Genomic DNA, 25,492 nt, shown 5'->3' with positions numbered 1-25,492 from the left:
CAGCCTCGTCCTTGGTGTGGTTTGGCTCTAGGCTTCGGTCCTGTCAAGCTACAGTGGCTCCTGCAGGGAAAGATCCAGGAGCAGCTTCAGCGTAGAACAGTTGGATGCAAGCAGGTGATTTAAAAATAAACAAAAAAGCCTCCCAATAGTATTTGAAGCTTTTTTTAGGTACGCTCTTGAGCTGCCTGTGCTTCCAGCCCTGTGAGCAGCTCTGCAGCCTACTGGAGTAAGTGATGTGGAATAATGGTTCAGACAAACACCACGGCGTGGGGAGAGCTCAGCGTTAATTCTGCTGGAGATGCTCCAGAGCAGAGCCACAAAACCAACTTCAGGGTCTTGCTCTCTTAGCTCAGAGCAGTGGTAACAAAAATTAACCCCAAATGTTGTTCATGATTACTACAATGTAAGTGCTAGTTTGCATGCTGCTGTGTGATGGGAATAGGAGATGCTCCTTCTTCATCCCATCTGGATGCCTTTCCCCATCCTCTCCATCGTGGTGCCTGGTTTAGACGTGTGGGCAGGACTTGCAAGAGTTGCCAGAGCTCTTCTTCTCCACAGCTCGGGCAGGTGTGATTAATGTGGCTTAGGCAAGGTCCACTTGGCCAGGCATGAGGCAGTGGAGAAAGAGCCATGAGAAGGGGGAGCAGCTCCCTGTGCTTTTCCTTTAGCCCTTCTGGAAGCTTTCTCCCTGTGGAGTGCTCTGCTTGGCCCATGTAAGCGATGCCCTCTTGGCATGGGCTGTCGTCCAAGGGCCATTATTGCCATTTCCCTGGTAGTACAGGTATTTTGCTGAGCTCTGATTTATAAGTCTTGAGCTATCTTTGGGACTCCTTACTTAAAAATACACCCTATGCCTGTGTTTAGGAGAGTGTCAAAGTAGCCTTAGGATCTGAATTTGCAGTTAGAGCTTTGAAGTTGCTCAAAATAGGAAGGAGATAAATCTTTTCTTGTAGGCTTAAGCTTTTTGTTTTCCATAGTAGCATCCCACATACAGTGTTGTCAAAGCACAGACTGCTACTGTTTTGGGGAGTTGGGGTTTTTTTCTTCCATCTCAGCTTATAGCTTCTTTAGATCTTTATTGTCTAATGATATTCTGTTGCCATTTCTGCATCCCACATTTATTTTCAGATGGGATTTAGCTGCTGGAATTATGTTCCTGAAGTACTGTAATTGTTGGTTATTTCTTTACCAGATCTGCTCATGAATACTTGGCACAAATTAATAGAAAAAGACCTGTTTTAGAAACGTTTTGGTTTTGCCACAGTTGTTGCCTGCTTTACCAGCGACTCCTGAGAATGGATTCTTGTGCAGAGCAGTAGCTCTAGTAGAAATTGTTCCTGGAAATCTTCATGGATATTATGTATTTCATTCCGAGATGATATTAACCTCTCTCACATGGTGGATGTGGAAGCGAGAAAGTGCTCTGAGTGCTGAGGGGGATCTTTTGTGAATGACTTGCAGGACTTGAGGGCTGTCCGTGGCTCTGGAGGTGTTCTGCCGAGCCTGGGTGTTTCCCTGGTGGGTTCTGTGGGTGCAAAGTGAAGGACAGTGTCCTGTGTAAGCAAGAGGATCAACAGAAACTGCTTGCCAGGCACGTGGTGACTGCACCAAGTGTGTGAAATGCTTTGTGTAAGCACCGAACACGGCTTGAATGGAGGTTCTGGCAGTCTGGGGGAGGCAGCCTCTGCTTTGTCTGGAGAGGAAAGGAAGGTGGGAGAGGAGCAAGTTGGGTAGATGGCTTGCTTGGTGACTGCACGAGCTCATGCTTCCCTCTTCCACAGAGCAGCACGGAGGCTGATTCCCAGGGAAGTACAAGAGTGAGAACTGCAGGAGAGGTGGAATTGCAGGGCTGCTTTTTAGCCTTCCAGGTGGAGGTTCCCAGCTGTAGTCACAGCCACATCTTGGCGTTTTGAAGCACACAAATCCTCTCCTTTCAGCCCCTGTGAAAACCCTTCTCCTCCAGTCTGAGTCAGCCTGGGAGCTTTTGGCACCTTTAAGATGAATGAAGAATGTCAGGCTGATGGTCCTGGCTTAATTTTTCTGGGGCAAAATTTGGCAGGCAGCAGACCATCTTGGAAATGAAAAGGTTTCACCCTGGAAAGGTGAAGGTGCCAGGTTATCACTGACACTCGTTCCTGGCATCGCTCTGCAGTAAAATGGATTTCCCCACATCCTCCACATGTGTGCAGGAAATGTACAGTAGGAAACGCCAGTAAAGAAGTGGTGCATAAATATAGTTGAATTTGTTTCTTTGTATGATTCAAGATTTTTCTGTTCTCTGTCTCCTTTTCTTTTAATTGGTAGAGTTACATTTTTCTGTATCCGCACAACAAAAGTACAAACACCATGGCTAATGGTATTTCAGTAGTCTTTGTTGTTGTTTTGTTCCTAGTTTGAGGTGTCAAGACTGGTATTGTCAGAAATTGGTGAATTAAATAATTGGAGCCAGTGCTCATTTATTGTCAGCCTTTCCAGCTGAAGGATTAGGGTGTCGCACTGTGAGCAGGTATTGCTCGCCTTTACATGCCGGGAGCGATTATAAGGCTTAACGCAGCCATCTGGGACTGAGCATATGCACAGCCCTCAAATCTTCGTGGCAAGACCCCCAGAGGAGCAGGGATTTTGCCAGATCGTCTGGTGACTTGCGCTGGTGATAAATCACACCACTTCCCCACCACAGCCATTGGCTGCTGCCTTTTTCTCCCTCGGATCTGTTTCATGTCCAGGTTGGGCTCTGGCAGGTCTCAGTGTGCCTCTTGTTTTTTGGGCAGTCAGAGCTCTGAGATTTTTTGCCTGAGTGTGAGCACAAGGGTATGGACACTGTGTGTGTGGGGAAGTAATTGTTGAAATCCTGTTTCAGTGACTTTATCTGTAAGGCTTCCCATAGTTGTGACCAGGTAACCCAACTTCTGCTGTTGTGTTTTTTTAACAGAAGAAATAATGAATGCCTTTGTTAGCTCATAGAATCAGAAGATTAAGATTTTTAATTACATTTGAAAAGGGTTTTGTTGGTTTCCTATATATTGTATGTAACTTCCAAGCCAAGAAAAATCCCTGGTGCTTTTAAATGAATGCTTTTCTGCCACAAACTCTCTTTTATCCCAGAAAATGCCAGCCTAGTCTCATTCTGTTTCATCTGCCTCATTAATATGAAATACGTGGCACTTTAATATGGCAGCGGGAGCAAAGCAGGGAATTTCAGCTGATATCTGACAATGGCAAGCTGAGATTAAATGACACCACAGTGCAATTGCTATATATAAAGTAACTGGTGTTTTTCAGGAGCATTTGACCTAATTTGGTTTTTTTTTTTTCCTCCCCTTGTCTTGTGGGGAAGGCAAAGGTTTGGTGATTGCAACCCAAGTCCCTGGTGTCCAGTGGAGGCAGAATGCAGCACCAGACCCAGGAGCTGCTTCCTGCTGGGGAGAACCTGCATGGAAGTGTCTGCTGGGGCCCAGGGGCAGCTCTTGAGGAGGCTGTGGTAAACCCTCCTGGTGCTCTGAGTTACAAAGAAGCTGCCTGAAAGTGGAAAATAAACAGCTTCTGGGAGAGGTGTCTCTCCTTCTGGGATGCACAGCTGATGGTCACTGAACAATTAGAGCGATCCACTTTGATTTCTGATACATGATTGAGTAGTGCTGTCAGGGGACCTTGGGCTGTGTGTTTCCAGGTGGATATTCACCCTAGTGGAAAGCACTCTTGCTATTCAGCATTTGGGGATAAGCAATTATTAATTATTAGAACATTAACTACAAGAGCCACTTGGGGTTAGGGCTTGTGTGACTGGCATGCTACGAGTGTTCCACCTTGTGATTTGGTGGGTGGTCGTGGGCAAATGCCTTTGTTTTCTCCATAAGTAAAGCAGAGGATAATTCCCTGCCTTGTTTTACCAAGTTGTGATCAGTGAAATAATAGCACAGCCACAGTCACCTTTGCAAACCTCGCTCTCTTGCACCAAATGGAGTGAGATCTTGTGGCGCAGAGGCATTGCCAGACTAATGCTTTTAATTAAAACCACTTGCTAGAAAATAGCTATTCAAATAAGGTAATAGGCACGTTATGTTTTCCAGGAGATAGAACAATAAGGAGGAAGGGTTTAAAAGCGAGTAGCATGAGTAACTCTGACCTTGTTTCTCTGGGTTTACAGTAATGCAATTGAGGCAATTTTCACATAGAGCATTCCTAAGACGCAGTTAATTTCTCTGTTGTAGCCCAGAATTGCTTAAACATGAAAGCCTGAGGTGTTTTGTTGTTTAAGCAAAATATTATTTGAAATTGTAGTCTGATGTGTGACTCCTGTCTGTTTTTGTACACAGCTACATTTCCTGCAGGATTGGTCTTGCCAGGAATGGAGCTCAGAAGAGTGTTTTTCCAATGGGATGTGCATTACCGGGTTTTGATATAACCTGAGGAAAGCAGTATTTTTTCATAGCCTAACCAGGTAACCTCATGATTTCTTGCAGTGGGATGAGCCAAAAAGCTAGAAGTATAAATCTAGACTAGCTGTGATACAGCTTACATGCTGTTGTGGTTTCAGTTTGAGGGGAAGTGTAAAGTTCACACAGGCTAGAAAACGATCCATGTTTCTGGCATGAAGTAGGTGGTTGGTCCCTGTTTAAAATGCACAGTAAGAAGTCCCAAGAAGAGTGTGTGGATATTGTCTGCATCCACACCACCTATGGTAAATGAGACTTTCCTGGAGTGTGTGTGCTGCAGCATCTGGGCAATTAAAAGCTGTTGAGGGCAGGGGCCTGGTATTCCTAGTTTGGTGCTGTGCCTTGCAGAGATGGGTCATGGCTCAGTGTCTGGAGTCCAGTGGTGCTGGATGGTAGGAAGGAGGATTGAGAAGGCTGAATGTTTGCCATCCTCTGGGGTACTGTCTAAGTAGGAGGATGTGTAAGTAGGAATATTGTGCAGGTCCACTCTTGAGGTTTATGCTCCAGTTTGCAGCCTTCGGGGCTGAGTGACCTGAGAAAATGTGAATTCAAACCTCATGTGCCCAGGGAAGGGCTGCTCCGGCCTGTGCTGACTCTCCTGGGGTTGGAATGTGCTGCTGGCCTGCAGCAGGCACAGGCTTGTGCTGTGTTGGTGTGTGATGTGCAGAGTGGGAGCCTCAACCATGGAGAAACCCAGCTTCTCCTCCTGGACAACCATGGAAGGAAGAGCTGGGCATTAGCTTTCCTCTTGGAAGGCTTCCCAAGTTCCTGGAGCAGTTATTTGCCTGTCAGACCCCTGCGATGTGGAGGTGGAGTCTGCATTGTTAATAAGGAATGTGCAGCAGCAGATCCCTTGCTTTGATATCTCTCATTAAATAACTTGAGCCAAGGGCAAAAACGTGCACTGCACATGGGAATTGTGCCCCAGTTTTGGGATAGGCAGATCTGCAGCACTCGGAGCCGTAGAGCATGTCAGAGCAGGGAGCTCCTTCATGTGAACTAATCTTCCCTAGCCCTCTGCAGGAGGCGCTCGCTCGGAGCGGCGCCTTCGGGTGTGTTTGTCTTCCCGAATCCCGAGGTTTGGCTCCATGAGTCTGTGACAGGCTTTACCTGCTCTGTCAGGCCTCTGGAGCCTCGCAGCTGCAGAGAGCCGGAGCCCGGTGCCGTGGAGCTCTCGGCAGCAGCGCTGCTCAGCTGTCACAGTCGCTCCTGCTCGGCTGCGCTGTGGTGTGTGCTGGCCAAGCTGAACACTTCAGTGCTTGGCTCACGGATGGATACCTCACGTGCCCTGCTGCCTGTCCCGGTGCTTCCAGGAGGAGAAATCCAGCGCTGTGAGCACACCGAGCTACAGTGTAAAGGAACCGCGGGAGGTGCGAGCTAATGGCAAAGAGGTTATTGTTGGTACTCAGAGAAACAGCCCCGCAAAGTGTTCCGTTCCAGAAGCTGTCCTTGAGCTGTGGGTTTAACCACGTGGAGTCCAATATGTATTGTGTGTACTCATAAGGCTGCAAGACTCTGAATTCTGTGTTTGGCTTGACCAGGACAAGTCTGAGCAGCTGGGCTGTGCAGGAGTGTAGTACACTGGAGACTTGGTTCTGTTCACTTTGGGGGTCTGTCAGAGAAAACCATTGGAGCTGTGGGGTTTGTTTAACACTGTGCTGTTACAAGCAGTGGCATGGGTTGTTACAGCACGAGTCTTGACAGGAGGGCAGAAATTAAAATGAAGTCTGTATCCATCTGCTTTTGTGTTCCCTTCAAAGGGCAAACATGACTGGGGTGGACAGTGGAAGCAGAATGTGGTGGCCAACGTTAATTAATCTGTGAGGGTGGATACTGGCTCCGGTTTAACCTTTTAGCAGGGCTCCACCAACAGCTAATGGATGTTGCAGCAGCCTGTGTATGGAATAATTTATGAATTTGGAAGAACACGGTTCCAGAGAATGTGGGTGAATGCCAGTGGTTTGCAAATCTCTGCCAGTGGTCTTGTGAGTGGCGGGCTGCTGCAGGAAAAATAACATTGGATTAGCTCAGGGTAATGTTTGGAAGTGTCCCACTTAGTTCCTAAAGCCTGGCCCTTGTGCAGAGCTGCACTGGGCTCTGGGCAGGATACTCAGAAGTTGCAGAAATGTATTAAATACACCAATTGTGCATGCACCAAACAAGGAGTGAGGAACAACACAGGGAGATGTTTTTAGCTTCTGGCTTTTCCCAAGCACCTTTTGAAGTACTGTTGTCGTTGGGGAAGACAGCTTCCTTGTTTCAAGTCCTTGGACTGCCTGGGCACATGCCAGGTTGCTTGATCTCACAGCTCCAAGGCAGCTCAGTCCCTTTACCTGAAGGAATGGGAGCCTTGCCTCGGCCCCAGACTCCAGAGCCGGATGGGATCCCAGCAGTTTTCCCCGGCCTGTTTCCAGCTTTGCATTCCTGCTTTTAATTAATCTGTCGCGACACTGCAGGCAGAGCAGGACTGAGATACCAGAAGCCAAAGGTCCAGCTCACAAAGGTGTTTGGGAGCCTTGGAATGCGGATGGGAAGCCTTTGACAGCGCATAGGGCAGGATCAGGGCCTGCCTCCCACTAATTGTGGTTTATTTGCTTATCCAGCCACTCTGTGCCAGGGCCGAAAACACCACTGGACTCTGGTTCTAATAACCAAGCATAGCATCACAACTGAGGGGCACCTTGTACCACAGCTACCCCTTTGCAAGCCCTCACGAGTGTCTCACTCTGCAAAAGTTCATGTGCACTGTTTACCTGTGAGGATCTTTGTGGATTTGAGTTAATTACAGAAGGCTCCAAGGAGATTTGCTGTAACTCGGTTGGGATGGAGAACTTGGGGAAAAATAGCTGGTTCTGGAACCACTGTCAGCAGGGCACACCAAACATGAAGCTGATAGTACATTTTGGATCAAGTCCTTATTTGTAAGTCAGAAGAGGATTTTATTATTACAGGATGCATTTAATTAGTGTCTGGAATGCAGCCACTAATGTAAGTTTGTATAGAAAGACTCTTAGAATTTTCCTTTAGGTGTTGTTGTTTTCTACATGTAGGTGTTCAAACAATACTTAGTGTTAATAAAACGTAGCAACGGCCAAAGGGAAAATATTTTTCTCTTGCTTATTTCTTTGTGCTGTACATTTACACAGTTCCCATTTGGATGTTTTTGTTTTGGGAGATGTATGCCCCTTTTTGTAGAGCAAAAATGGAAGGGATTCACAGAGGAATATGAAAACATAACAGTTGGCTGAAGAGTCAGGAACTGGAAGCATCTGAACCTGCTTAAATGAGGGGAAGTGTGGGAGTGGGACTTAGGGGTGTCACTGGAGCCTCCAAAGCCCTGGCTGTGAATGGGGGGACTTGCAGCCTCTCTGTTGGAGACCGACTTTTAAAAGCAAAGAAACTCCAACCCCTTCAGATATATCCTTGTGCCCAAACATTGCAGAAGGACCTTTACTGGACAGAAATCGGTTACCGAAATGGCAGCTGAGCCAGAGTTGTCCTCCTCACAGCCCCAGCCTGGCTGTTTCCTGGGCATGGGGAAGGAGGGACAGGGAACTGTACAGCCTTGTGCTTTAGTAACAGACCTTCAGGAAGGGGGGTTGTGGGCAGGGTTTTCCATATGTGGCGACTTACGCCAGTTTTGCGTCTGACTTGATTTGCATTATTAGGATTTAACTAATAAATCTGCTTTAAACCTGCTTGAAATCCGTGACGATGTGAAATTGCTGTTTTCCAGCGCTGAGTTGCTGAGGAAAGGCTTTCTCCAGGCTGTGTGGCAGATGATAAAGGTTGTAGCACAGCACGCTCTGCTCTGTCGTTGCTTCCCCTGTGGGTTATCACCTGCGACATGGCTTTTTGTGTTAACCCTGACATTTGCCTTTGCTGCATACTTGAGAGACTTCTGGTGTAAAACGGGGAGGTGTTGGGGAGGTTGCACAAATTTCAGTAAAAAGTTGTTCTGTTGCTTTGCACTGTGTACAGAGGACTTGACTTAGGGTGCTGTGCCCAGCCCTTCGCTGTGAGCTTAAGCCCAGGGCAGGAATTGGGGCTCTGGTTGCAGGTGAACTCCCTGCCCTCGGTGCTGGCACAGCCCCGCTGCCTCTTGCCAGGATCCAGCCCTGGGCTGGAAGCTGTGCTCCAACAGCTCAGGTGCATCCGCTGAGCTGTGGTGTGCCCTCATTGCCTTTACAATGAAATCCCACCTGCACCAATGAAACTATTTATTTTATTCCCCAGGAATTCCTGCCGCAGTAATAGAGGTGTTTGGAAAATAGGTCCTGGCAAAAGAACCTTGTCAGACAAGCCTGAGGTGTCGTTGCCTGTAATTGAGGGAAAGATCCCTCATCTCCTGCAGGAAAACTTATACAGGCCTCTCTTGTAGGGTGCTGGTGCTGCTTGAGCCACCTTTGCAGGCCACTGTGGGCTTTGGGTTTCCTGGCTGGTTTGTTTGTGTGTTTTGGAGAGGAGAGGGATGTTGGGCTACAGGAGGGCGTTTGGCTGGGCTGTGGTGGGAACTTGTCCTTCTGTCAAGTCCTTCACACTGTGTTAGTTTGTCAAGAGCAGCTCGAGTGCTGGGAAAGCCATTTCTCTTTTGGGGTGTGGGGAGGAATAGCTCAAGAGAAACTTCAGTGCAGAAAATAGGCAGCGTGGGGCTCTTTATGTTTCCGAGAGTTGGGTTAAATCTCTAGAATAAAAGGTTTATCTCTGATGCAATCCAAAAACTGGAGCTGTAAAGCTCATCCTCAGATTCCATGTGACTAGAGAGTTAATCCATTCTTCTGGTGCTGTGGATGTTTGTTTAGCTGTACATTTATGGAGTTCAGATGGTCTGCAGTGTGCGTTGGGCAATTGCCGGTGTCCCGTCCAGGGATTCTTTATGACTTGGAGCATCACCAGGATTGTAGTGGCCATCAAACCCTGTTGTGATCCTGCCCCTTAGCAAGTAATGGATGTGGAAAGGACTGTGGGAACATTGCTGTCTGCAGTGAGAAGAATGTTTTGTCTTTAACTGTCGATGGACTCCAGAAATGTGAGGTCTCTGTAGCAGTTATCAGTGCAGCAAGACTTGAGGGGGATAAAAAACCTGGTGGAGAGAGGCCTTCTCGTCCCATCTCCTAACAGTCCCGGTGTTATGACTGTGCTGAGGACCTAGATCAGATGTGCTTTCCTCTGGAGGAACTCTGGCCAGTTCAGTTTTTTGGAAAGACAAAACATAGTCTTCCAAGGCAACCACAAAAATTTGGAATTAATGAGGTGAAGGGAAGGAAGTCATTCAGTTGAAATGGGGAATTGCTCCTATTTATAAAAACTTGAGTGTTGGCTTTCCCTGTTTAAGGCAGAAGAACAAAGACTTGGTGAAGGCCGGTGGGGAACGTTGTTGCTTTTGAGCCAGTTGAGAGCTAGAAGTCTGTGGAGTGATGATTCAAAACTGTCAGCTAAAGAATTGAGTAAACCTTCACCTTTTCCTCTGAGTGCAGATTCAGTTCAACTTAATTCCGCTGTCCTTCTTGCTGAAGCTGGAAAACTGCACACTAAGGCAAACAACAATATTTGTAGTCTTCGATATTCTTTGATTGCTGACCTTTTCTTATTCATGTTGAGTGTCTTTTCTGGTGCCCTAAAGGAGCTTGTGTACCATAAGGGGCTCTGTGTGTTCTGTTTTCCTTTTCAAAGCAGATGTGAGGGCTGTGACTCAACACTCAGTGTATTAGACCGTGCCATGAACTCATTAAAAGCTGGTTTGCTTGCTTTGTTGTTGTTTTCTGATTACTTGGTCAGAACCACACTCAAGTGTACCCATTGCTGGTGAGAGTAGTAACACTGGACTTGACTAAACCTGAAATATTTTTCTCTGGCCCTTTTATTTAGTGACCTTAGTGTCATATATGCATGTGCATGTTGCATATGATTTTAAGAATTCAATCCAGTTGATACTGGATTTATACTTCCTTGCTGGTGCTGGACCAGTAAAGTTTCCCTGGGGAATTCCATTGTGTGTGTAGCACTGGTTCAGACCCTGAAAGCCCTGCTAGGGGTTTTCCAAGGAGCTGGGTTGGGTGGTGGTTATTTTGAAGTCAGGACCTGTTTATACACACTGCTGTGGTACCTGGACATTGGATAAGCTATGTTTGGATGTATATCAGTGTTATCTTAGGATGTTGATATGAAGACAATTACTGTGATGAATCTGAACTCTTGAGTCCAGACTCAGAACTCGTAAATGAATGACCTGAAGCTGTATTAACATGGATCCTGGCTGTAAGTCCAGTGCTAATCAATTACCCTGAGCACGATGTGGGGCACTTTTCAGCCCTGGAGCTTGCTGAATAGGAGCTGACAGAACGTGCCCTGGATGTGTGGCTGCAGCTTTTCAGGAAAGAACACACAGGGTTAAGGAGCTGCAAGGCAGCCCTGCTGGTGCCTGCTCCACCTCAAGGAAAACTGCTGCTTTTTGTGTCCAGAGCAGCCCTTACTTTGAGCAGGTATTGGAACAGTGCTGCCTTGTTACAGCTTGGTGAGCAAGGCCTTTGGGCTGCTTTCCTTTCTTGAAATCTCTCTTGTGCTCTGGTTGTGTTCACACCCCTGACTGGAGTGTGGTTGGTGGAAGCCTGGGGAAGGTTGGAGGAAAATAGCATCAGGTTGCCAGGTTTGTGTTAGTTCTACCCTCCTGTGCCTGGGAGCAGTGTCCCAGTTTGCTCCTGGCCTGTGTAACTGGGAGTCTCGCTGGGTTTGTGTATCACCCTTCCCTCTGTCCCAGGTTGTGCTGTGCCTCCAGCTAAAGGCTTTTAGCCAACTACAAATCCACTTATTTAAGGGCCCGTGGTGCAGCTGTTTCAGGGCTATTTTAAGTGCATGACGGTGAAATACAGAAGGAAATGGCTGTTGTTGGCTTTTTCCTCTCTGCTGCCTTGCTGGACTATATCTGTATTTGTGGTGGTGTGGGACTGTGTAGCCAGAAGGGCTGGAAAAGGGTAAAAGAACTGAAAGCAAGCAAGCAAGCAAAGTGTTTCTAATGTCCATATAGCAACATGCTTTCCTGCATGCTGTCTGCTGTCAGGAGAGACATTGGCCAGAGAAGCAAATAGCATCTGGTTCTCATTGGGCTCTGCCTTTGGATCATCTTCATTCTTGTTTGTCACATTATGTCTCTTTTTTTCCCCCTTCCTTCCTTTCTCCTTTTTTCTTTTTTTCCCTGCAGTGAGTTTACAAGCCTTGCTGGAATGCACATATGTTCCTTATCATCCCCCAAGTCCAGCTTTTTTTTTTTTTTTTTTTTTTTTGCTGGTTAGCAGTTTGTGACATCAGGGGCTGTTAGAAGCATTAGTCACTTTTACTCCAAATAGAAAGACCCGTGGTTTTTGGAAACCTATGGAGGAAAATGTCTTTTATGTCAGTTCTTGGCATAAATGGAACTGCGAGTGCTCTGAGCTTGTGCTGACCTTTAGCCAAACATTTTGCCCGAAGACAAATGTTCGTTCCCCGCTCTCTCCAGCCACTCCTGAATTGTCAGATTTTGCTGACTGCCCTCTTTCCAGAAGAATGCAACTGTATCCTTTTTCCTCCGTGCTCCTGCCGGTTTCCTGCAGCTTGCCAATGTAAGCAGTCCCCTCTCTTCCCTGCCCGCGTGCCTCTGAGGCGCGGGAAGCGCGTCCTCAGTGTGTGCTGGGACTGCTGCAAGCCCGTGCTGGGGAGCTGGGACTGGGGCAGGCATGGGGCTGGGTGGGCTGCATCGGGCCAGGGAGCAGCTTGTGATGCCTGCTGGCTGTGCCCTGTGTCATCCTGCCCTTCATTTGGGGAGCCAGCCTTGGAGAGAGCAGCGCTGCTCTCTGGTAGTGCCTGCGCCAGCGGAAGCGTGTCCAGCATCACCCACTCTCTGGGGGTATCTCCTCGGGGAGCCTTCCTTGCTCTCATTGGCAGCTTCCTTTGGCTGGTAATTCCACATGTCCACAGGGTTTTATCTGTTAGAGCAGTATTGGGTGCAAGGGGGGATGGCACTGGACCCACACCTGCCCTTCCCCATCTGCTCTGCCCAGTGTTTTGTTGGACAAGTTGCTTCCAGTCTTCCTCCCACAGACTAACCTTTTCTGCTATCCTGATTTGTGCTGTCGTGATTCTCGGGGTTTAAAAGGAAAATCTGGCATGTTCAAGGAGAGTCTTTTTGTGTTCCCTGTGACTTCCCTGCTTGCTGAGCGAGGGAGCCAACTGTGGCATAGCACTGCCGACAGTATTCCCTGTTACTGGGAGTAGGGAGACCTGGCTGCTTGCTGTCCTCCAGACATTGCTGGAGGGCTGGGACAAAGGCCTGGTGAGAAGCTGTGTGTCCCTGAGCAGCTGCAGCTGGTGCCAGCTTTTATCCAGGAAGAGCAAGATGGTTTCCTGCAGTCCACCCCTCCGGGACAGTGGCTGCAGCAGTGAGTCACTGCTGGGGTGGTGGGAGGCATGGATCTTCAGGCCTTGACTGACACATTCATGTGCAGAATGAGAACATGCCTTCCACAGGGTCTGCTCTCCCTCTTGGGAGAGAAGGAAAAAAGGGAGGGGGGGCAACCAACTAAGGACTTCCCAGACTTCCCAATAGCTTATGGAGCCATCTGCCCAATCCTGATGCCAGCCCAGCAGCATGGGGACAGGAACTGCCCCTCTTCTGCTGATGACACTTATCACAGCCTGAAACAGCAGCCGAGAAGTCCTTCCTCTTGATGAGCTGAGGAAGTGATTGGTTGCTACGGGCCCTTTCCTTGTGGCATCACTGCATGGCAAGGAGGGCAAGGGAGTTGTTCCTGCTCTTCATGTTCTCCCTGTACCATTGTTCCTAAGTTCCCTTGTCCAGCAGTTATGGGTTTGACCATGCCTTAAGCCTCTGTAGGGAAGGGGAGGGGGGTTGTGGATGCTGTTTCAAGGAACAGAGAGCTTGGCTCTGGCACAGACACTGGGAATACTTGGTGCCCTGCTGGCATGGAGAGGGTATGATAGATCTGTCTCTTGCTGACTGCTCTTTGCTTCTGTGATCTCTGCTCGTCCCTGAGCTGTGTTTTTGTCTGAGCAGACAAAACTATCCCAGAGGTCCCTGGCTTTGGATGTAGCACTAAGATGACTTCAGAAATGCAAGAACGTGTGCCTAGTAACTGGCCAAAAATGTTGCTGCCCTGAGCTACTGACAACAATAAGAGCTTTTAGAATTTCTTAAAGGTGCCTCCCGAGTCGTGTGGCCTCAAATAACTAAACACTTGCTTCATATTTGTGGTTGAGCTCAATATTTTGCATACCAGCGTTTTCCCCCTCTCGAATTCGAGGCCCGTTTTTGTTTTCTTTAACTCTTGGGAGGCCGTGTGAAGCTGACCCCCAGCCGCCGGCAGCCCTGGGCCAGGAGGGGCCGAGGGAAGGGTTTTCCAGCAGCCTTAAGGCAAAAGAGGCTCAGCCAGGAGCTTGCTGGGGCTGGGGGAACAGTCCTCACCATGGACTGACCAGGAGAATAACTTCCCCTTTGTCCCTGCTGGCTCTGCCAAGCTGCTGTGGCTTAGGAGGAATGAGCTGACTCTCTCCTTGCACGTGCCTCATCAGCTGAATTGTTTTATGTGGCTTCAGTGAGTTCCATCCAGGCAGACCCACTGTTTGCCACAGTTGCCCTGCACCGTTGCTTCACCTACAAAACTTTTGCCACCAGGAGCTGTGTATGAAGAACAACAGATGCAAAATAGCCTTGCAGGGTTCTGAGGTTGCAAACCCTTTTTTGTCTTTTGCAAGGCATTTTTTTACCCCCTTAAAATTAAGAGCACTAGAACATGGGTTCCTGAAGATAAATCTCTTTATAGTGATGGTAGGTAGGCAGATGCTGTGCCTTGTCTCTGCTTAGCTTACCCCCTCCCTTCCTCTGCTGGAGTTAAAACCAGCAGCTGTGATAACAGCAGCTCAAAGATTGTTGTTGACCCAAGAAATATTGACTGTGGGATGCCTTGTAGGGCTCTCTGGAAGGAGAAGTCAAGTGATCAGCATCTTTCTCAAGAAACAAGCATTTATTTGTTCATGTAGCTCTGCAGTTTTTGTAGGGGTTAGCACACAGCTCTGGAGGTTCAGAATTGCCTCCTGCTCCTGGATGGTGTGGGAAGAGGGAGGGAATATATGCCCTATAATGTGGTCTTCAGTAAAGGCGACATGGGTGTCATAAGGAAGAGTTTAAAAATAAAGACTGTTTGTGGGATGTCTTAAGCTCTCTGACATCTGAGAACACGCAGACACCCAAATCTAGCAGCGTGTCTGGTGCAAACTGTCTGATCCCTCCAGGAGTCTGTGGAGCTGCAGTTTTACCCACGCTGATCTTGTCCATGGTTCCTGAAGCTGGGAGCAAGGAGAGGTGCTTGGCAAACAGTTCCTCTTTTAGTGTGCCTGTAAGAGGTCAGTGCTTCCAGACACAGCGACTTGTCTGTGGTTCTGAGGCGTCTCCAAGGACTGAGTTTCTGTGAGGGACAGCTGAGGGGGTGTTTTGGTCCAGGTGTGTGTTTAGGTGCAGTGTTGGGGGAAGAGGAGTTGGGCTGAGCTCTGTTCATCTGCTGCGGGAAAATGAGGAATGCACTTGGGAAGAAGGCAGTGAGGCAGGGTGCTGATGTGCCTTTGAACGTGGGGTGAAGTGCCTGAGCAGCACTGCTGACTTCCTCTGGAAGGAGAGCTGTGTGGCAAGAGGAATAAATCAGTGCATAGTTGTTGGTGCACATGGGGGCTCTGGGGTTGTCTCTGGGGCAGGAGCCTGCACCTCCTCTTCAGCTGGAGTTGCCCAGTTCTCGGTGGGATGACTCAGTTGGGATCAAACCCAGCCCACTGACTGTGCTCAGGAGCTTGTTGGGGGGCGATTCACAGCCGGAGCAGCAGGGCCATCTGACTTAGCATCCCCTTGTTGTTAAAACACTTCTGTTCTGCCAGACCGAATGCGTGAATCACTTGCCTGTTTTGCTAAAGATACCCTGAGCAATCAGGCTGGTTGCTCTCCAGCAGAGGCTTCCTTTCCATGTGGATAAAGCTATCCCTTTGAAGGGGGTAAAAGCAGGAGGGGAGGCCTGGCTGCAATGGTAAGAGGTTATGCAGCCCTTGGATCCTTCCTTTGGATTCCTCTACAGCTCCCCAAAAACTGTGTGTACTTTCCAAGCCCATCTCTGTGCTGCAGAACTGTTTGGTTACACGATGCTTTTGTTTGTGGGCGCAGAGAAAGATTTAGAATCCCAGTTCCTTTGGCTCTCCTACCTCCTCCGAAATGCCTGTCTGTGATACTTGTGCAGAACTGCACCTATTTTCTCTGTCTGCTCCACTCAGGGAGATGTGCTGCATCCTGGGAACGCTGAGGGAGGTGGAGGCTTGGCTTTGTCTTTCATCTCTGGCTGTGCCTCGGGCCTCAGAGCTTTTCATGAGCTTTCTGGTGTTCGGGGCAGATATCAGACTGCGCTTCTGCTCCCCATTGTGAGCGCAGCTTGTGAAAAATACTTGGCATTGCAAAGTGCAGGGGTAGTTCTTGTTTATTCCACTGTTGATGTTTGCCGCTCGCAGGGAAAAAAGCAGGGGAGGGAAATAAACCCGAGAAGGTCTGCAGCAAAAAATAACTGACACAGATGCAGGAGATGAGTGTAACTCCTGTTCCTGCTGAGTAACTGGTGATGAGGCAGTACTTGCTTGCCCAAAATATATCAGGGAAAGAGAGACTGGTGCTGAAAGATGTTCAACACCCACCACTTTCTGTGAAGCCTGTGAGTCATGGGCACTTACTGCTTTCTGGGATCAGCTCTGAGCTCCCTTCACTTCATCATAAACCCAAGCCCACTGATGTTTTAAAAATACTAATGTTAAAAATATTTAATTTAACCCATTCACATAACATATAAGTGCCAGGGTCTCCTTCCATTGCCTGGGGCTTTTGCAGGAGAATCACTGTTGTGGGTCAGTGGTCTCTTCTGTGTTGTTTGTCACTCAGCCTGAGTGAAGGAGGTGGCGTCTCTCAGTCACACTAAGCTTCTGTGGTGTGGTGCTGATGGAATAGCTGTCAGTCCACAGAGGGGTGGAGGTGAACAGGCTGGTGGACTGGGGTTAAGCCTTCAGACAAACCTGGTTTAGGTGCTAGGAGAAGGCTCAAGTATCTAATACGGGTGTTGGGCCCTATCTGTCAGCGTGGCAGAAAAGGACCCCTGGCCCCTTTCTGCCGTATGGTGATGGCACAGACAGAGACATTTTCACTTGATGTTGTCTTTCCCAGAGAATTATTGTATTTTTTTGAGTCTGAGTCTGTTTTCATCAACATTCAGCCCAGATGTAATTGGTTTTTTCCTGCAATTGGTGGCTGGTCTGTATGTTCTGAGGGGGGAAGTGGAGCTGCTCAGCAATTGTGCAGAGAGTAGGAAGTCCTTCTCTGCTTTTGATTCTTATTTTATCACCCAAAGAGTGTCTTTTTCCATGTCTGGTCCAAAGCCCACTGATTTTGTGGAAAAGAAGCTGCTGCTTCCAGCATCTTTAAACCAGGCTGAGGCTGCCCACAACTGTAATTTAATATGGCCTTGGGGGAGTGACTGTGCTGGAAGTGTTTGGGTTTGGAGGAAGGTTAGTATTTTCTAAGTTAAGGACAAAGCAAACTTTGGGAGAAATATGTGAAATAACAGCAGAGCTGCTCTAGGTCTGCCAAGTTGGTGGGGATTTTTTTGTTTTACCTGTGCTCAGGACATTGGCACAACTGCCATTTGCCAGGGAAGAGGTAACTGGGCTGGCTTCTTTTTCCAAGCTTCTCTGTGAATTATGGTACAGCTGTTGTGGAGAAGTCCTAAATATAATCTTGGAGCTGTTTCAAACCTCCCTTGTGCAGGGTCTGTGCTGCCCTGTTCCCCTCCACAGCCTTGGGGTGTTGGATGTTGTCAGCTCAGGCCCCCCGAGCAGCCGGGAGGAGGAGAGCGGGTCACGAGGGGTGACTGGCACCTTGGGGCTCCCTGGCCTGGCTTCTTTTCCTGCTGAAGACGTGGAGAGGCAGCACCGGGGGCTTTGTGGGTCATGGAGGAAACACTGGGATCGGTGCCCTGCTTTGTCACCCTGGGTCAGACGGGTTATTTGTACACCAAGGCACAGCAGAGCAGCACGCTCGCTTTGTTCCCTTCTGCTCCAAGCCTAGAAAAGCTGGAGAGACATTTAGGTGGCTCTAGAGGCACTGTTGCTATCTGAGCTATGTCCTGCTGTGGCCCTGCCAAAGGGATGCTGAGGCCTCAGAAAAAAACGTTTGGGTGTTGCAGATTGGTACAGAATCATGGTTTATTAGTGACAGGCATGGAGAAACAGTCTGGTGGTGTTTGCGTGCCTTGGGGTTGGGGACATCTGAGCTCCTGAGCCCCACGGCAGAGAGCTGGGTAGAAGTAAAAGGAGAGTACTTTGGGAGGGAAACCTGAGAGAAAGATGCTGTGTCCCAAAAACTCTGTGTCATTAACAGAGTTCTGACAGGAATTCTTCCCTGACGGGGGGTTTGCAACCCTTTTAAATGCTTTCCTTCTTGGTCTTACAGAACGATGACCTCAGGAACCTGTCCCTCTCCGGCCACGTGGGCTTCGACAGCCTCCCTGATCAGCTGGTCAACAAGTCAACGTCCCAGGGCTTCTGCTTCAACATCCTCTGTGTGGGTAGGTCACCCTGCCCCTCTGGGCAGTCAGGGCTGCACCCCTCCACAGACTCACACCTCCTCCCTCTGCAAAGGGATGAGCTGAGCCACAGGGGACCACAGTGCCAGGGAAGTGACAGTTTTCTTCCCAGAGCTGCTCCAGGGTGAAATCTAGCATGCCTCTTTTCCTTTTCTCTACCTTGTCTCCTGAGTCAAAACGAGGACATTTTTAGCTGTTAAAATCTTCGCCTTTGATCATCCTGTGGTTCTCTTTTCCCCAAAGGCTGCCCATAAGGAAACTGAGCTAACTTGGGTCCTAAATGTATTTTTAAAAGAAAGTGAACTTCAATCTCCGTTTCTCTGGGTTGGGTGCAGAGGCTGTTTCTCACCAAATGACATTCCTTCCCTTCCAGGCTTTGCCTGCATAGTTACATTCTTAGTTTCTCCAATTGGAATTGATGCCATTTTTGGTCTCCAAGTGAGGTACTGGAGAACAAAGCCTGTCACCTGTCCTCTGCTGTATTTAACCTGGGTGCTGCAGGTTGGTTTTATAGCCTGAGTTACCTTTCCCAAATTGTTCAGAGGGTGAAATACAGGAAGGCAACATCTCCTCTTTGCTGTAGGGAGATAGGTGCTGTCTTGGTACTCCATGGATACTACACACTTGGAAATCCATTGCTCAGCCCCTGGGAGCTGGGAGCTGAACTAGCTTGGACTTGTCAGTGGACCCAGAATGTGATTCTGCAAAGTGACACAAATGCTGGGTTTCACTCTTAGCTTGGCAGAGCAGGCTATGAACACCATCTCTCCGTTCATTGTTCAGTTAAGCCTGCAAGAAGGGAGTATTGTCCCTTCTAATTAGTTACATTAATTAGCTGGAAAAACCCTGCAGCCCTCTGACTGTGGATTTTGCACAGTGAATTGAGGGTTTCTGTGAGCTGTGTGAATAGAAGTCTGGCACACAGACCGGGCTCCTCTCTGTAGCTTTGCCTGTCAAAGGAGGAGATAGGAGAGCAGTTGCACTTGTGCACACTCGAGCTCGCAGCCCTCACGTGACTCCTGGAGCAGCATGAATCCATTGCAGTTCAGCAGGGAACAGCCCGATTAGCAGGCAGCTCTTTGATCAAAATGGCATAAATTAATTGCCTTTCTCTCTTGGAGTAAATATTCCTTTCTTAGCACGACTTAATATGTCTCCATTAGCAATTTGATCCACCTCTTCTTTTTTTCCTATAAAATGTGTCGATCCACCAATTTTCACCCCATATTAAAATTTCACACAAACCGCTGTAGTCGTCCAAGGAGCAGAAATCTTACTTTGGAAGCAAATTATTTTTTGTAATGGTGACTGGAGAAAGGACGTGATGAGCTTTGGCCTTGTGATGTGAGACTTTTATTTGGGATGTGAAAGGCTGCAAAGCCCATCTAGCACAGCACACAGCAGTTCACATGGGGAGCTCCCTAAAATCTTCAGCTCCAGAGATGAAGATACTGTCCCATCAGGTCAGGACTCAGCTTTTCATGTGAGCTGCCTCAGCCCACCCCTGCTCACAGCATGGGTAGCAGTAGCTGTGTGAGAGTATAATTGCTAAACAAACACTTCTGACTTAGAAATGGGATTTGGGCTAATGCTTTCATCCATGTTACTAATTGCACTGGGGATTAGTGAACCTGTAATAGTTTAAAAAGTTGGTATTCGATCAGTGTGCTATTTTCCTTTTCTTTAAAAAACACCTTATGTATTTCTCTGTCTCATATTTTTATTGCCTCAGTTGTGCTGTGGGTTTTGGGTGACCTTCTTGAAACAGAAACAAAACCGTTTTAAAAAAATAAACGAAAATAAAATCGGGTGTCTCCTTGGGAATCAAACACAGTGTTAAGAGAATTTACAACTTGCTTCTGTGAGGAAAGTTCCTGGTTCAGTCCTGGGGAATTGGTAAAGATGGGGACTGCCTCCAAAGACATCTGTTCCTGCAGGGATTATCTTGCTTAGCCATGTGCATGTAGCCTAATTCCACTGCTTCCCAAGTGGAATAACTCCTTAACCTGGCCAACGTGCCCGAGAAGGCGAGGAAAAGCAGCCAGACCATCCCAAGTTGCCTTTGTCTGCTCAGGTGAAACCGGCATCGGCAAGTCCACGCTGATGGACACTCTGTTCAACACCAAGTTTGAGAGCGAACCGGCCACACACAACGAGCCCGGCGTGAGGTTGAAAGCCCGGAGTTACGAGCTGCAGGAGAGCAACGTGCGCCTGAAGCTGACCATTGTGGACACCGTGGGGTTTGGAGATCAGATTAACAAGGATGACAGGTAAGCTGGGCTCTGGCAGGAGGAGGGCTGTGCTCGCAGCTCGGGAGGGTGTGACTGGGGGCTCAGTAGGTCCCTCGCTGTTCCTGGGGGTGTTTCCTGATCCAGGAAGTGATGCTGCTCTGTGCTTTTGGTTTGTCTTCTGTAATATTTCTCCCAGCATAAGGCCCTACTGCTGTCTTTGCATCATGTCTCTGAGGTTTTTGGGCTTCCGTGGTCAGAGACAAAATTTCCAGAAGCCAGGAAATCAGAGCAGCAGTCGTGTTATAAACCCACGTAGTGGTATCCATGAGGCTGCCCTTGGTGGAGGGGGGACAAATGGAAAAGTTATTTTTTTTCCAGAAGCACAGCTCCCTTTTTTGGGAGAAAGTGAAAATCACCTGTAGTGTGGGATGCAAAGCTGTACATTTGTTTTCGTGCCAAACTGGTTTTTTCCAGAGGGTACGTTACAATGCACAAGGTTTTTTTCTCTTCAGCAAAATGGTCCCCTCAAAGTCGACGAGCCCAGTTGTCTTCTGAGCTTTGCTCACAGGCTTCAATTCTGGAAAAGCCCTTTTTATCCTCTTGTCAATCTCCCTTCCCTCTTTCAGGATTTTTCAGTGAGATTGACAGAGCTCAGACTTCAACTGGAGATGTACAAATACTTTGTTTCTCAGGGTAGCAATCTTGTGTGGTTTCCATGCACCTAAAATCCAGGGTCTCTGCCACATTATCTTGCTGTCATGTCCATTATGCTTTGCCTGTGCACACGTGGAAACACAACTTGTTAGGAGGGACTGGAGGTTGCTGGGGAGGGTCTTAACAAGCCGAGCTCGTCCCGTAAGGTCCAGAGCACCCATGAGGCTGCCTGAGTGTCCACCAGTGCCCAGTGTTGTCCCAGTAGCCAATTCCCAATTTCTCTGTGCCTCACCTCCCTCCAGCTACAAGCCCATAGTAGAATACATCGATGCACAGTTTGAAGCCTACTTGCAAGAAGAGCTGAAGATCAAACGGTCCCTGTTCAACTACCACGACACCCGGATCCACGCCTGCCTCTACTTCATTGCGCCCACCGGGCACTCGCTCAAGTCCCTGGACCTGGTCACCATGAAGAAGCTGGACAGTAAGGTACTTGCTGCATGTGTTAGGACCCTCACATGGCCCTACTAGTGCTTTTATTGTCTTGCCACTGGGAAATAATGTGTGTTTTTAGCACTGGAGAATTGCAGAGGGGCTGTGTGAAAAGTGTACCTGGTGCAAGCTGCTACAGTGGGTCATTGTTCTGCTTCACATGCTCAGGGATTTATTAAGAGTTTGGGCTCCTCCCCTCTCCCAGCCCTGCCTCGGGTAGGGAGCTTGGCCCTGTGCTCCCCAGCTAAGCTATAAAGTCAATACAGACAATTCAGGTCGTCTTACTAATCAGTGAAAACCAAATGGAAGTGCTGTGTCTGTTTGCTCTGACCACATCCAGATAGACACAAACAGTGATTTGATCTTCTGTGGCACATGTTAGTGGTGTTCTAACTGTAATCTCATAAACAGGGATCTGAATAAATATGTTACTTGGCATCTGCTTCTCAGTTACCCTCAAAGGCTTGGTTTAAACCACAGTTTAAAGATTTCACCTCTTTTCTGAGAAAAATAACCGAGGTACAAATGTAAAGCCTGAGTAGTTAAACCAAGCTTTGTCTGTGCTTCTTTACATCATGATTAAGCAATTTAAATCTGTCCACCATGCACCTTTGGCTCGTTGGATCCTGATTCTGCAGATCACTGGTGGCAGTGACTCTGTATTTCCTGGAGGGGCCTATCGATTGGGTTTTATGTGGTGATGGAGAAGGTTCCCTGCCCTATTCAACTGAAAATAGGGTTATGGAGATTTACCCTAATTGGCATTTGTGTTCTGTCTTTTGGCCCAGGGAGATTTAATATCTCCAGACCATCCTCCAAACAGAATCAAGTGATGTAATAGAAGAGGATTTTCAAGTGCTGTACTTAAAATCCCTTTATATAAGTCAATACCACTGTTATACTCACTATGATTTCTGTCTGCTGTTGCATGGAGAAGCAAATCCTGCATGATCAAAAGCAGAAACTGTCCTTCTGGAGGGACGAGAAAGGAAAAAAGGCAGGGTCCTTATCCTTGCCAACAACCTGTCTAGGGAAGAGTGTCAGTAACTGATCTTTCATCTCGGAGCTGTGCAGGGAGGAATGAGCCCTGCTACTGCAGTACAGCCCTGTCTGGGGGCATGTGAGGGCACACAGGTGGGGGAAGTGTGGCTGTGCTACTGCCAGCCCCTGTCCTGTGTGTCACAGGGTTGGATAGGGACCATCTGCTTCCACCTCCCGTGGGGTGACAGCAGCGCTGCTGCCCACCCGAGTGTCCCTGATGGCAGCCCCCGAGCACACACCTGTGACAGGCTCTTGTCCCAGGGAGGCTCCTGCAGTAATCCAGCCTGCTGCAGTGCGAGGAGATGTGCCTAGATGGTCATTTCCTTTTTTTTCTTTTTTGGAACAGTTTGTAATAATCTGTGACAGCATTTCCTGTCCAGCCAATTCGGGTGAGGAGGGGAATACGACAGGACAGGAAATAGCATGTTGCCAAATTGCGTTTGACTTCTTTTTAAGGCCATCATCACTGCTGCCTGGAAATCCTGTCTGAGGTGATGCTGGCAGCAGCAGCCCCGAGAAGGGTCATCTGCTGGGGGTGCTGGCTGGTGGCACTGGTAGCGCTGTCCCTGCGTGTCCCGCTCTGTCCTCTCCTGGTGACACAACCTGTGCAGTGCTGTATGTGGAGGTGCTGTCTCTGTCCTGCAGGTGAACATCATCCCCATCATTGCCAAGGCTGACACCATTGCAAAAAACGAGCTGCACAAGTTCAAGAGTAAAATCATGAGTGAGCTGGTCAGCAACGGCGTCCAGATCTACCAGTTCCCCACGGACGAGGAGACGGTGGCCGAGATCAACGCCACCATGAGCGTATGTCACCTGGGGGTTCCCTGGGGGCTTCCCTCTTTGCAGGGGCCTGTCCCTGATGGTAGTGCTGTATTTTATTTGGCTTTAAAACTGCAGTCTAAGCACAGACACCAGGCTGGCCAAAAGGGCTTTGGGGCTGAAGATACCTGGCCTGATCCGCTTTATTGTCTGACAAACGAGTCCTCTCTGAGCGTTTTTCATATCCTTCCCCAGTTGCAGCGTTCCCATCTCAGGAAAGGAAAGGGATGGGAGGCAGGGCCCCAGCACAGTCAGGGCAGGGAGCTGAGGTTTGGGTTTCCTGTCCCAAACGACCACTTGTTGCTCAGTGGGGGGTGATTCACTGCTGCCTTTGTTTCGGTTTCCGCAGAGAGCAGGGCACCGTTGGTGATGTTCCAGCTCTCCATAGGGCTGGTGGCCATCAGCAGCTTGGCTTTCACCTCCTTCCCCTTCCTCTAGCAGAGGGTGGGATTTGAGGGCACGCAGGGCTAGGGTAGATCAAACATTTTAGTGGAGTTTACAGGTGAAACCACTGTTTTCCATGGTCCTAACTTGGGTTGCAAGGGGAAGAACCTGATCTCGAGGTTGCTGGCAGTGACATGCAGTATTATCTGGGCATTTTAGGTGGTTTTAGAGGGGCACATAACACCCAAGAGGATGTGCCAGCCCTAAGGCAAGTGCACTCAGATTAAGCCATTTCCTTGCTACTTGAAGGCTTTTCTGAGTTTCCTTGCACAACTGCTTGTAGATGGGCAATTATCCCATCCAGCTGGATATTAGACCTTCTCCAAAGGTGCCTGTTTCCTGTCTTCCCTGTGTGTGTTGTGTTCTGAGCAGGGAGAAGCTGGCACAGAGAAGGGTCGTGGCTCTACCAGGGTGCATTGTGTGCAGTGTTTTGCTTTCCTCTGGTGCAGCCTGGCTGTTGGGAAACTCCTTTGCCAGTTAATCCCATCTCCTCTGCCCTGCCATCTTCCCCACCCACCCAGCCTGTGACCACGGCTTGGCCGACACAGCTCCCGGAGCTTGTGCCCAGCCCTGTTGGATGCTGTTAAGGCAGGGAGAGCTCCATGGGGCTGGGCTGGCCAGCTCCCTGCTGGCAGCAGCCACATTTCTGGGAGTAGATCCCAGATTGTCACCACCACACCCATGGGGAGACTGGGACGGAGCAGAGCTCCATGACTCAGACGTGTCAGCCCAGGGCTGGGTTGACTCTGCTCTTCCCCTTGCTCACAGCTTTGCTCTTTTTAAGAGGAAGCATTAGCAGTTCTTTGTAGCAGCAGAACCCCCCTGAAATTTTCCTTGGGAGAATGTACTTTATTTTCTTTTTTTTTATTGTTTCACAGTTCTGTCTCCTCAGTGTTCAAATTCACTTCCAGTTTGTGAGACTTGTTCTGGGCTTGAGATAGTCATGCTCTGTAATTACATGGAAAATATGTATGTCTCTGGTATTCTTAGGACATCAGAATTTTGGGCTTTAAGTCTGATCAGGTTTCTCATCCAGATTGTCCTGTTGCTCTCCCTAAAACACCAGATGAATTGCAAAGGCATTGAAGCAACTTAGATCTAGCAGAGCTGCCACAGTAAACAGCTTTCTTGAGAAACAATCCCTGGCAAGGCAGCAAAGGAAATCCCCAACCTCATTGTCCCTTTGCTTTCATAGGTCCACCTTCCTTTTGCTGTTGTTGGCAGCACCGAAGAAGTGAAGATTGGCAACAAGATGGCCAAAGCCAGGCAGTACCCCTGGGGTGTCGTGCAGGGTATGTTACCAAAGGCACGGAAAAGGCCTTGTCATCCTGTCCCGTTCCGATCAAAGGCACGCTGATCTCTGGATGGTCCTTGTCAAAACCTGGCTTGAGAAAGCACAGCCCAGATCTGGACATGGAGCCAAAAGCTCTTTCCTGCAGGAGAGCAGAGTTTGGCCAGGGCACTGTTTGCAACCCAGGCTGTATTGAAGCTGCCAAAGATAGATAGGGCTGATCCTCACTGCCCAGCCAGCACTGAGAAGTACAGGATTGAGATGGTGACAGTCTGCTTGTGGCTTCAGCTGTATATCCCGTTGGATAATGGCCCAGGGAGCTGCAGGGGAACATTGACAGGGCAATTCTGCAATACTCTCCAAATTCTCAGTAATACAGGCTGGCCCTGAAGCAGCTTCAGACTTACTGTCTTCAGCTGTATACACCAGAGG

General features: G+C 48.6%; 1 protein-coding gene across 6 annotated transcripts in view; it reads left to right on the top strand.

Annotated features, from left to right (window-relative positions):
- Positions 1 to 25,492, top strand: part of SEPTIN11 (septin 11) — a 77,722-nt gene that overhangs the window by 34,722 nt on the left and 17,508 nt on the right. For 5 of the 6 annotated variants that reach the window (XR_010429794.1, XM_064651381.1, XM_064651383.1 and 2 more), the window contains exons 2-6: positions 17,953 to 18,067; positions 20,160 to 20,355; positions 21,273 to 21,459; positions 23,149 to 23,310; positions 24,965 to 25,061. Coding sequence is in view for 5 of the 6 variants with exons in the window: in XM_064651381.1 (XP_064507451.1) it covers positions 17,953 to 18,067; positions 20,160 to 20,355; positions 21,273 to 21,459; positions 23,149 to 23,310; positions 24,965 to 25,061 (757 nt within the window). In the remaining variant the exon portion in view is untranslated. The remainder of the gene's footprint in view (positions 1 to 17,952; positions 18,068 to 20,159; positions 20,356 to 21,272; positions 21,460 to 23,148; positions 23,311 to 24,964; positions 25,062 to 25,492) is intronic. The other variant, XM_064651384.1, reaches the window with a different exon arrangement.

Source organism: Pseudopipra pipra, chromosome 4, assembly GCF_036250125.1.
Source record: "Pseudopipra pipra isolate bDixPip1 chromosome 4, bDixPip1.hap1, whole genome shotgun sequence".
Lineage (NCBI taxonomy): Eukaryota > Metazoa > Chordata > Aves > Passeriformes > Pipridae > Pseudopipra > Pseudopipra pipra.
This window is presented reverse-complemented; position numbering and strand designations above follow the sequence as displayed.